This window comes from Ahaetulla prasina, chromosome 4 (assembly GCF_028640845.1).
Source record: "Ahaetulla prasina isolate Xishuangbanna chromosome 4, ASM2864084v1, whole genome shotgun sequence".
NCBI lineage: Eukaryota > Metazoa > Chordata > Lepidosauria > Squamata > Colubridae > Ahaetulla > Ahaetulla prasina.
Window position 1 is genome coordinate 63,491,952 of NC_080542.1, and position 12,744 is coordinate 63,504,695.

Here is a 12,744-nt window from a genome sequence, read left to right on the forward strand (position 1 = left end):
GGAGTGACTCTCGGTGGATCAGATGGATGGGCCAGTGGCTAAATCAGTTAATGGGCACAGAGCACTTAAACTCAAAGCCAGCAAGGTGGAGGTGGAATACTGGTATGCGTTGGTATTATTAAAGGTGAGCTAACTGGACCTTTTCAGGTTCAAGATGGACTCAAATCAACTCCCAAACCTACTGCCACTTTTTAGAAGACATTTTCTTCAAGCAGGGGTACAGGAAATCTTCAAGACAACAATATTTATGTTTCGCATGCACTGAAATATTCCACTGCGTGGCTAGCCAGTAAAGGCCTTAAAGATGAAAGAATAATGACATGGCCCCCTTCCTCACCTAACTTATTAGAACTTGTGGGCCCTTCTTAAACGGGAGATTTACGGTGACACCTCTCTGAACAGTGTCTCAGAGGTGGTGGTTGCTGCTGCACAAAAAGTTGATTGTCAAGAGATCAAGAAACTGACAGAATCCATGAATGGAAGGCTTATGACTGTTATTGAAAAGGAGGGTGGCTATATTGGTCACTGATTTTTTTTTTAAATGTTTATATATCAATTTTGAGTTTTGTTTTATTATTCTGCCTTCATTTAAAAATAAATGAGTAAGTTGTTGCATAATACTTCTATACACTAATAGTTGCCCAATAATTGTGGACACATAGATATTCTCCTAAGAAAGCCAAAACCTCACTTTTACTTTCACAAATGGATTTAAGATTCATTAACATTTTGATTGACAGAGTGCACTGTAGTTGTTCAATAATAAAATTAACCCTCAAAATTACAACTTATCTAATAATTGTGCATACAGTGTATACAGTTCTAGGAGCTGAGCCTAACTGGAGAAACCCTTTTTGTTGGTATTTGCTAGTTATCTGAGGTTTTCTAACTGGAGGCCAGGTGTAAAACCATTTAGAATTAATAGACTTCTAACTTAAAATGCTATCCTAAGAACCAGGAAAGTCTTGTACATAAAAGTCCATGTTTGGATTCGAATCTTTCCCCACTCTCCACTGCCTTCTTTCTTTTTCTCAGCAATTTTTTCTAAAAATTGAAGTTAGCATCTCTTCTAGTTCAAAGCAAATCATCTAAAGTTATATAAAGTCTTCTCTTATAGAACAAAAATTTGCTATAGTTTTTGATCCTTTTCACTGCTTGCAATATCAGCTGTCTTCTGAAACCCTTCCTAGATTGACCCATTTTAAACAAATTTTCTTTTTCTATGCCCACTTTAGTCCCTTCTTAATTTTGTTTTTGGAGAGGCATCTTATGATAGATAGAATCTTAAATCCATTTATATAATTTATGTCCAATATTGGGTTGATTTGCAAGGAATAGAAAAAGATAACTTCCTTCATTAACACTTTCACCAATTATAAAAATGTATATTAATTTACAGGTTTGAAAACAAATACATTTTAACTTTGCTTACAATCCAATGGCTCTGAATTGGATAGGTGCTTTTTGAACTGCTCGTTCAGGTCTTTGCTTACACCTATATCTTGGAACATCCTTTGAAGTTTGGATGTGTACTCAAAGCCACAAGCTTGCTATAATGAATCACAGAACAATTATGAAGTTACACATTTTGAGATAAAGTAATGTACGCACAACAGAAAAATCTAATCTATAAGTCCTCTAATATAATGTAACTACTATAATAATAATACTTACGTTAGAGCTTTAGTATGACCAAAATAAATAAACTGAATTTTCTAGCAATTTAATTACTTTTAGCATCTGAGTGCAGAAAATTTTCAGCCTTGATCTGCACACTAAAAGTCAACATAAATTTATCATTTAATTTCTTCTATAGTATACAAATTTTCTACCTGTAGCTTACAATTCCTTATAAAATGATCCACTTTAAGTTATTATAATTATTGAATTGTTTAAAATAATAGTTATGGTAAAATTATAACCAATCAACAACAAATGGTTGTTTACTCTCTCTTTCGTAAGCATGTAAACATATGCACTCTTAAATTCTGTGTATGAGAGGCCAACACACATTTTGAAAACACAAAGTTTTGCTTAAGAGATTTTTGAGAACTAATGATAATCCAAAACTAATTTAAACAGATTAGTATTCATGTTCCATATATAGTTGTTCTGAATAAAAAACAAAACAAAGCAAAAACCTGGATTCTCAAATTCTGGTGTAATAATTTGATTACATGATTTCATGTGAACAAACAACCATTTCTGTAAAGTGCAAAACTGTCCATCTTTCAAACATAACATTAAAAATCTGAATATATCAAGACAAAAAATATTTAGCCTACTGTAGGAATACTTGAAATGTTTATTATGAACAATAATGAACAATTTTGAATCAATTTCTTGTATTGGGAGATAGATTAAAAAAACTATTCTATAAAGGTAAGCCTTGAATAACGAAATGGAGCCTGCCAATTACATTTGTAACCCAAGGATTTGTTGGAATGAATTATGTTAAATGAACGTGAAAATTCTCTGCCTTTGCCCATGCATTTGCTAATCAGATGTGCAAGTTGTTAAGTGCACAAGGTATCTCGGGGGGGGGGGGAGAGCATGGGGGGCCTAGGGCTTCCAATCAACCAAGGCCACCCCCAACCCACTGAAATATCTCCCCCAATCCTGCCCGATTGGGCCCACTTACCTTTTGAAGATCTCGATGAGCTGTTTCCTCTACAGCCTTTCTGCCATGGTTTCACCTTGAGCAAAGGCTTGCTGAAGCCTAGAGGGTGATTGTGTCCGTCTAGGCTCAAGCATCTTTGCAAAAACCCTTCTTCCAAAAATGGAGCTGTACCAAAAATAGCACCCAGGAAGGCAGCAGCATTTTGCAAAGATGATCGGAAAGTAGAGGGACCCAATGTCCCTCCAGGCTCTGTCTTTGCAAAAAGGCCTTGCTGCTGAAAATGGAGCCCGGGAGGCAGCAGAGATGATTGAAGCATTGTAAAAAGCCCTTGCTGCCAAAAACGGAGCTGCTGCCATGTCCCTCCCAAGCTCCATTTTTTGGTGCAGCTCCGCTTTCAGCAGCAAGGGCTTTTTGCAAAAACAATAGGAACCTAGAGAGAGATTGCATTCCCCTAGGCTCTGATCATCTTTGCAAAAATCTCTTGCCACCATAAACAAAGCCTGGGAGGGATGCACTGGGCTCCTTTCTTACTAGCAAAGGCACTTTGCAAAGATGACTGGAGCCTATAGGGATGCAATCACCCTGTCGGCTTTGGCAAAAAGCCTTTGCCAGCAAGAACAGAGCTCATGAGGGATGGACTGGCCTCTCCCAGGCTCTGTCCTTGCTAGCAAAGATTTTTTTGCAAAGATGACCAGAGCCTACAGGTACGCAATCTCTCACCTCTGCAGGCTTTGGAAAGGAAACAGCAAACGAAGAAAATGCCTGAAGAATTGAAGCTTTCCCTCTGTTTGCAAAGCCTTTTTGCTGCAGACCTCGTCCAGGCCCCAATTTTCAAAGGAAAGAGGCCTAAAATAGTATGAGATCATGCAAGATCAATAGCGCAAGATCTCCCACAATTGATCTTGTGTGATCTCGCACTTCTTTAGGCCGCTGTTCTCTGCGAAGGCACCGAATGCCTGAAGCAGGCAAAGAAACCAAAGGTTTGCTAGATCTTCGCAAAGGTGAGTCTCTACAGGCCCAGTGTCTAGGGAGACCTGGTGGGGGAAGTGGGGTAATAGGCAGGGTGAATATTTCAGTGCCTCTGTGGTTGTTCCTAAGGGTGAATGACTGCTGTAGTGCTGCAACATTCATAACTTTGGGACAGTGTTTAAGTATTGGGGGGGGTGGTTATGTTGTAACCTCAAATGGTCACTAAGTGAGCTGTCGTATCTCGAGGATTACCTGTAATAAAACAAAAGAAAATCATTTTAAATATAATATTCGTTCAGTTACCATATTTCTTTAGATATCTTCAATCAATATATACATGTTTATATACTTTATGAGTATCATTATATATGAAATTCTGGCAAATAGAAGCAATAAAAGACACACAAACAGAAGAGAAACATACCTTCAATTTGGAGATCATACTTGCTTCAGCATCATCACTAGCACTGTTCTGGTGTACCAGCCTCTTTGCCAGCATTTTGGCATAGAATTTTTGAAACACATCTTTGTCTTCAATATATTTAAAGACTACCATCTAGAAGAAGCATGAATTTTTAGTATTTATTTTTAGAACAAGACTTTTACAACCAACTTTATATTTATCTCAGCAAAAGATAATTATTTTTATAAATTTTATAAAATATTTATACATTTTGTTTTACATAAAAATAAGTATATACTTTTAAGTAACTACCCTGTTTCCCCCCAAATAAGACATCCCCTGATAATAAACTCAATCGGGCTTTTGAGCGCGTGGCAATAAGGCTAAGTGCTTATTTCAGGGTTCAAAAAAATATAAGACAAGGTCTTATTTTCGGGAAAACATGGTATGTATTTTTAGGTATATTGTAAAAGTGTATAACTATTACATATAAACAAGTGCTTTAATTATAGAAACAAGAAAGATTCATGGCAAATCATGTTATCCTATTTAGTCCACCTCCAATTATCATTGTAAATCAATTTCCAAAAAATATATGTAATTATATATACATAATTATACATAAACTTACCACTTGATTAAGCGTGTCTTCAAGCTCTGCTTCCTCTGGATTCTTCGAGCTGCAGTCAAAAGGGCATTAAAATCGTTATAATCCAGCAAGCCCATTATTTCTACTTCATAAATATATGTGCGTGTGTATGTATATAGTGTCTTCTAATCCACTAGGTTTTGTGTGTGTGTGTATATATATATATAGCCTTCTAATCCACAAGGTTGTTTTGTGACTATTATAATTATATAATAGTAATTATATTACTAGTAATATAGTAGTAATTATATCTACTATAACAGCCATTTTGTAAATAAACAAGCCCTCCATTGCATTATATTATAAGATATAATTAAATTTGTTTTCTTACTTTGATTTACAACCAGAAAAAAATCATTGCACTCCTTTGATTCTTAATAAATTGCACTCAAACAAAAAAATATAGAAGTATTCTAGTTTGCCAGTTTCAGGGAATAGTTAAAGTGCTGGCTAGAAACCAGGACTGTCGATTCTAGTCTCTCCTTAAGAATGAAAGCTGGCTGGGTAACTTGGGACATGTTACTCTCTTTAGCCCAATTCACCTCATAGGCTTGGTGTTATGGGGAAAACTGGAGAAGGGGTATTATGTATGTTTGATGCCCTGAGGTATTTGTAAAGTAATAAAGCAAGGATGAAAATTTAATAAATAAACAAATAAAACAGTTTTACAATGGCTTATTGACACATAACAGCAAATTATATTCCACCGATTTACCTATTTATAATTTTACTTGTTTTTCATTTAAAAAATAATTCCTGAATAGAATACAACTTAAGACAATAAGAATACTATCACACTAATCATGGAAGTATAATACAACAAAATCCCTAGTTGAAGCAGCTTTCAGTTTTTGATAACTGCAAGCTAATAATCCTGCCACTAATCTAGGCAAGAATTCCTAGTTGTCAGCATTTGTTCTGTAGTGAAACATTTTATTTAATTTATTGCATGGAGAATCTCTGGCAAGTGGGCAAGTAAACAAGGAAGAGCATAATACATAACGATTCTATACTATAAAACGTTTTACTAACACAAGGACACTGAACTTGGCTAAAGAATATGCTGCTGACAGGCAATGCAATTAAAATCTAGTCTGCAAAATTTTACAATAGCTGTAGTTTCCAGGGCAACTTAAAAAACAAACAAACCACAGGCAATAATGTTTAAAAGTGAGGTATCAGTGAAATGGTGAATAATCTAGGAATCAGAGGATGCAACTTCCTCCAAAATATATACCTTTTCTTTAGGAGAGAATCACAATACCGTGCCAACAACTCTGGAGATTTACTAGATGATTGTGCCATTTTTGTTACTGCATTATTATTTATGAAGCGACCACAAGCCTGTGAAATATATAAGTGAAATGTTCAGACATTTCCAGAATCAGTCACTTGCTAGTTAAATACAGTATTTAAACATATTACCTTGTCTAGAGCTGCAACAAAGCCAGCATCATTGTTGAAAGCCGACATCACTAGTGCATTGTATTTCTTATGAACATCCAAAACTGTTTGTACATACATTTTTGGATCCTAAAAATTAAAAAGAAAGCAGTGGTAAACTTTCCTAACTTCTTTCAACTGCATACTTTCGAGAAATCTTTTCATATTCATCTATTTAAATTGACTTGTAAAGGACAGCTTGATTGCATTAATGTTGTACATAGTCATATAACTTCTACTGTACCAGTACCAGTATATTTCTTATAACAAAAAGCTTCTGATTATAGTACCACCAAGGTAAACTGTTCTTAATGGATAATAACATATGCTCATTCCACAAAATCTTGCTCATATATTTTATTACATCAAAACAAACGAAATCAGTTTGTCCATTTCTAGTAACTCATTTCAGCAGTTCTTAGAGTAACTTGTGGTTTCAAATTCCTGAAATTCTGGGATTCCACAAAGTCAAATATTTATTTTACAATTTCTCAGTTTTAATTTCCAAAATAGTAATAGAGATAGATGAAATCCACATAAGACACTTTGAGGTCCTTTTAAGAATGTAAAGGGTCCGGAGACTGAAATGTTTGAGAATCACTAATTTATTACAAACACACAGAATAGATGTATTTGTATTTGTTTAAACAAGTTAGAAGGAATCATGTAGGCCAACCTTCACCCATTCTATGAATCCTGTCAGATGAATGTTTTTCCTGTTCACTAAGGGTGACAATCTGGTAAAGGAAAGTCTACTATCTCATTGGCATAACTGGTTCTGTTACAAAACTGTATAATTAAGAACACCCCCCCATCATGGTTTAATACTATTGGTATTTAATGACGGAAAAATTGTTAAAAAGGTATAGAGGAATTCAAATATATGCTGAAAATTATAAATATGGCACTTTTTATAATTTCTGATGGAATTTTTATTCATTTATTCAGAGTTTATTATTTTTATAAATAACAAGGTGGCAAATATACTCCTTCCTTCTCTTATTTTCCCCCAAAAAAACCCTGTTAGATAAGATGGGCTGAGAGTGCCTGGTTCAAAGTCACCCAGCTACTTTTAATATTTAAGGAGGGACTAGAACTCATACTCTTCTACTTTCTAGTCTGATGCTTTAATCACTAAGGACCAGACCAAACTGGATCTCAACTGATTTGTGATAAAGCAAATAAATACTGGGACCAGATTTTTGTGTTAATCTAGAAGACTCTTAAAATAAATATAGTTTTCCTTTTGGGTCTGACGGAAAAGAAACTGAAAGAAAATTTGAGGTTTTGTAATTATATATGTTAATTACAGCAAAAGTTTGTATGACCAGAGATGGAAAGACATACCAATTCCCACAATGGGAGAATGGATGTAAAGGTAATAGAGTTGGTGGAGCTGACAGAACTGTCTTAATTAAAAAAAGAATTAGTTTCTATTTGAAAAATCATTTCTGAATTTTGTGCTCGAAATGGGGGAAAAATGAAACTCACAAGCAAAATTAACGGGAAGAAAGCAGGAAAGGTTGCAAGTTGCTCAAGTAAACCTTCCATATACAGCAGCAGCCACTCTATGTCTTGGTCTGCTTATATTATGCCAGACCATCGCATGTCCTCCTTCATTTGGTAGCAGCTACTGCAGGTCTGTATTTTTTCTGCACCAGAATCTTGCAATCTTTTCCATCCCATAGCAGCCATCTGCTGTGCTCATGCTGCACAAGAAGATCTTGCACATTCCCCTGCCCCACAGCAGTCACCCTCCAGCCGAATCCTTATATCTTACCCCGTATTACCCACACTTGCGCCATGCAGCACCAGAACCCTGTGCACTCTCCCCTGCCCTATAGCAAGGGGAGCACTCCAAGTTTCATTGCACTAGTGTGTACTTTCACACTTACTGCAGCAACCACTCCAAGCCTCCCTGCCTTGCACTGAGCTGGACCCTTTCATATCCTTCCCTGCCCCATTAACATCTTATAGTCATACTGCACTGGATTCTTGTGTATCCTGTCCCATCCTGAAGCAGCTACTTACCTACCAGCTAGCCTGCTTGTGAGCTATCTGGTATTTACAACTTCTCCACTGACGATTGTTGAAATTGGCAGGAAGTTGTAAGATTTAATGATCCATAAACTGGGACAACAGGAATTACCATTTCTAAACGATGTGGCCACCTAATATCACACTTTATGACCACATCACTTCTAAAGACAAATTCCAGTCCCAATTATTATCATTAATCAAGGACTACTTTTATGCAGTTACCTCAATTACAGTTAGTAGAACTTGATTTGCAAATCCTATAATTTTTGCTACAACTGCTTCAATCTGTTTTGAACTGTTCTTAAAACATGTCTAGAAAAACACTAGTTCATTGTTAATTGCAACATTTTCTTCAACTCTTACAATTATTGTATTTATAGCTATTATGGCTTGAGAAACTAGTTCCTAGTGATTGAAACTCATTACTTTTTTCAGACAGTAAATTTAAAAGAAACATATGTGCAATATGGACTCTTCTTTTTATTGCTGTCGCAGCAATAGCTTTGTTGTAGGCTGCATGGACCCATTCAGAAAATATCAACAATGGCAGATACTTCCATCATCAGAAAAAGCTGGTCTACATTTGATATATTTGGCAAAGACCATGGACCAGAATTCATGTGTCTGTTTTCTAATAAAAATGCTACATTGATATCCTTTTAAGATTTTCCATTTTTTCTTATTGAAGAAAACTATTTATTTGTTCTATTAGGTGTAGTGGTGTAGAGTTTCCTGCCTAAGCAGGAGGTTAGACTAGAAGACCTCCAAGGTCCCTTCCAACTCTGTTAAATTATTATTTAATCTGCCAAGTGAAAAAAAGAAAATAGTTTATTGCTAATGTAACATATGCTCTTGAAAAAATCAAGAATATACTTTTCAACTGAAACATGCAATAATTTTACATTACATTCCCCAAAACCTATTACAATTATTATTGTAGAGTTCTTAGTAATCTCTTACCTTGATGTTTTCAGAGTATCAAGGACCCCACAATTCAATCCTGAGCTACAAATATTATTTTCTATCAGTAATTATTATTGTCCTGCCTCTATAAATGTAATTGAAAACTCCTTTCAAGTTTTGAATCATTTGAATCATTTTAAAAATTTGAATCACACAAACAGAATACAATTACTGAAATAGTCTGAACATGCTTGTTTAAATGTTCACATTAACAGATTTTTCATAGCAGAGCACTGATCATCTGATATAGCAAGACTGTAAATAGCAAGATGGTACAATCAATTTTGAATGAGGGATGATTCATTCTTGCCTGCTACATGTACAGTCCTAGAATGTTGATATCATGATGTATATATATACCCCTTAGATGAAATCTCGAGTTAATAAATATAATATGAATTTAAAATGGTCAAATGTGATCAATCTAATACTCACATTTAATGCAGCTTCTCCACATTTTTCAATGGCAGCTAAACCCTGATTATGAATGTGAGTTTCCAAAAGTTTTTTCAGTTCTCCAAGGCCATCCTGGATTCGAGACACAAGATTATACATGCGTCCTAAATCTGGGAGAAAAAAGGAAGCAAGATTTATTTTAATTTGCATTAATATTTTTATGTCACCGTCTCAGTTATTAACCCAAGAATTAGGAAGAGATTAAAATCTGAAAATATATTAAAATAATTAGCTCTAAATTTAAAACAATGCATCTAATCTCAGAGAGCAAATCTTCATTTTAATATTAAACTGTATTTTATAATCTATAACATAAAAATAAGAGATAATATAAAAATACAAAACTTATTTTTAAAAACTTGCAATTTGATGATAAAGCCTCTGATGGCTCAGTAGACTAAGTCTGTCTGTTATTAACACAGCTGCTTGCAATTACTGCAAGTTCAAGTCCCACCAGGCCCAAGGTTGACTCAGCCTTCCATCCTTTTAAGGTAGGTAAAATGAGAACCCAGATTGTTGGGGGCAATAAAAGTTGACTTTGTATATAATATACAAATGGATGAAGACTATTGCTTAACACTGTGTAAGCCGCCCTGAGTCTTCGGAGAAGGGCGGGATATAAATTAAAAAATAAAAATAAAAATGAATAGTATAATCAGAGCTAATAGTTTTCACAAGAATAGCATAGCATAGCATAGCATAGCATAGCATAAATAGAGTTGGAAGGGACCTTGGAGGTCTTCCAGTCCAACCCCCTGCTTAGGCAGGATACCCTATACCACTTCAGACAAATGGTTATCCAATCTCTTCTTAAAAACTTCAAGTGTTGGAGCATTTACAACTTCTGGAAGTAAGTTTTTCCACTGATTAATTTTTCTAACTGTCAGGATATTTCTCCTTAGTTCCAAGTTGTTCTCTCCTTGGTTAGTTTTCACCCATTGCTTCTTGTTCTACCCTCAGGTGCTTTGGAGAATAGCTTGATTCCCTCTTCTTTACCCCGAGATATTGGAACACTGTTATGATGTCACCCCTAGTCCTTCTTTTCATTAGACAAGACATACCCAATTCCAGCAACCATTCTTTATACGTTTTAGCCTCCAGTCACCTAATCATCTTTTTTGCTCTTCTCTGCACTCTTTTCTAGAGTCTCAGCATCTTTTTTACATTGTGGTGACCAAAACTGGATGCAGTATTCCAAGTGTGGCCATAACAAAGCACTATAAAGTGGTATTAACACATCACGTGATCTTAATTCTATCCCTCTGTTTATGCAGCCTAGAACTGTGTTGGCTTTTTTGGAAGCTGCAGCATACTGCTGGCTCATATTTAAGTGATTGCCCATTAAGTGACTCCAAGATCCCTCACACAGTTATTTCTATGGAGCAAGATATCACATATACTGTACTGGTGCATTTTGTTTTTCTTGCCTAAATGTAGAACCTTACTTTTTTTACCACTGAATTTCATTTTGTTAGATAGCACCCAATGTTCGTGTGTCAAGATCCTTCTGTATCTTAAACCTATCTTCTGGAGTGTTGGCTATTCCTTGGTGTTGTCTGCAAATTTGATGAATTCCCGATATATCCCCTCATCCACATCATTGATAAAGATGTTGGAGAACTGGGCCTAAAACAGAGCCTTAGGGTACCCCACTGCATACTTCCCTCCATGTAGATGCAGTTCTACTGAGGACTACATGTTGAGTGTGATTGGTTAGCCAGTTATCCACCTGGGGGTGATGCTGTCTAACCCACATTTTTCTATTTTATCAAGTAGTAGTAGGTTATGCTCTTCTGTATCAAATGCTTTACTAAGTCCAAATAAATTGCTTGACTTTAATTTCTGATAAATTAATGAAAATGTTCACTGAGAAACCAAGATGCTTTCTAATTTGATATTATCTAGCTGCAATCAATTAACTCTTGGTGGATGGATGATAATGAGAAATTATTTCCAAATCATACCAAGTCATGTGGAAACAAGTTCAACCTTCATTTCATAATTTATCAAAAGAAACTGTCTATCAATTAAACATAGGAAAGCTCACCTTCATTTTTGTCAGCATCCAATAGGTTTTGAAATTCTGTATGAAAGATCTCTAAGTGTTTTTCAATTAGTACTTGTTCACATTTCCGTGCTAATTCATCTTGTGTGCTCTCATGCAGGTATACCTGAACCCTACGCTGTTCCTCCAAAAGACGAGCCTCTGCCTATAAAATAAATACATGTTGTCTAAATTCCAAAATCATTAAGACATAGAAATATATACCATAAATACTTAAAGAATCATTATGTCATATCTATGTAATTTTGTTCACTATTTTTATCCTGAAACAAATTATAACAAAGGAAGTGAGGGAAGAATATCCAATTATTTAACCCGTTAGTTTATTTTAGCATTTTCTAATTTACACTTGTTTCTGAGATTTAAAACTGTTAAATATTTCAAGATTCCATGTTTACCTATTGTTATTTTTTATTCTTGAAAAAACTATAATATGTTTCAGAATGTTTTCCTTATGTTTGCAGTAAAAAATTATTTCAGTTCCTTTATTAATGAATAAATATCTGTCTTGGATCTAAATCCCATAGCTTTAGTTAAACAAGGCTAAAAAAAAAACACATACTCACTATATGTGTGTTTAGCTTTGTAGCTAGTTCCTACTTGCGGTTCAGCAACTACCAGGCAAAACAGGTGGCTTAAATTCCTATTTCAAATATAGTATCAATTATTTTTAGATCCAGGAACTTGCAATATAATCATATTACCTTTTTCATGTATTCTGTAACTGGGTTTTGTTGCAAAAATTCAGTGCTCTCTCTTGTATAGAATCTTTCTGTATCAGCAAGAAACTGAGATTCAAAAGACTCTTTATATACAGTCAATGTAGGCCCCTTAGCAAAAGTATCATCTTCATTCAGTCCCAGCTCCACTAAAAGCATACAAATTTAAAAAGGCACAAAATTAATTTAGAGTAAGTTTACCTTAAATAGAACAGATTTCATTAGCAGATATGAAATTTTACCTCTTTTAAAAGTATTCACCTTTTAATAAAAGTTGAATAGGATAGAAAAGGACAATTTACATGTAGGCTATAAATTATAATAAAATATCTAAGATATTATTTAAATGCACAATTGTATTTTTTTTAAGGTTAAATTTGAACCACTGCAGAGAAGGCTGCTGGAACAAAATAATGT

The 12,744-nt window shown here is 34.8% G+C and overlaps 1 protein-coding gene across 1 annotated transcript in view; it reads right to left on the bottom strand.

The window, feature by feature from the left end:
• Window positions 1–12,744, bottom strand: part of CUL1 (cullin 1) — a 56,798-nt gene that overhangs the window by 12,437 nt on the left and 31,617 nt on the right. Inside the window, exons 7-14 of the mRNA XM_058182301.1 lie at window positions 12,313–12,476; window positions 11,591–11,753; window positions 9,523–9,653; window positions 6,067–6,174; window positions 5,879–5,985; window positions 4,624–4,672; window positions 4,014–4,145; window positions 1,433–1,550 (exon numbers count right to left, since the gene is read on the bottom strand). Of these exons, the coding sequence (XP_058038284.1) occupies window positions 1,433–1,550; window positions 4,014–4,145; window positions 4,624–4,672; window positions 5,879–5,985; window positions 6,067–6,174; window positions 9,523–9,653; window positions 11,591–11,753; window positions 12,313–12,476 (972 nt within the window). The remainder of the gene's footprint in view (window positions 1–1,432; window positions 1,551–4,013; window positions 4,146–4,623; window positions 4,673–5,878; window positions 5,986–6,066; window positions 6,175–9,522; window positions 9,654–11,590; window positions 11,754–12,312; window positions 12,477–12,744) is intronic.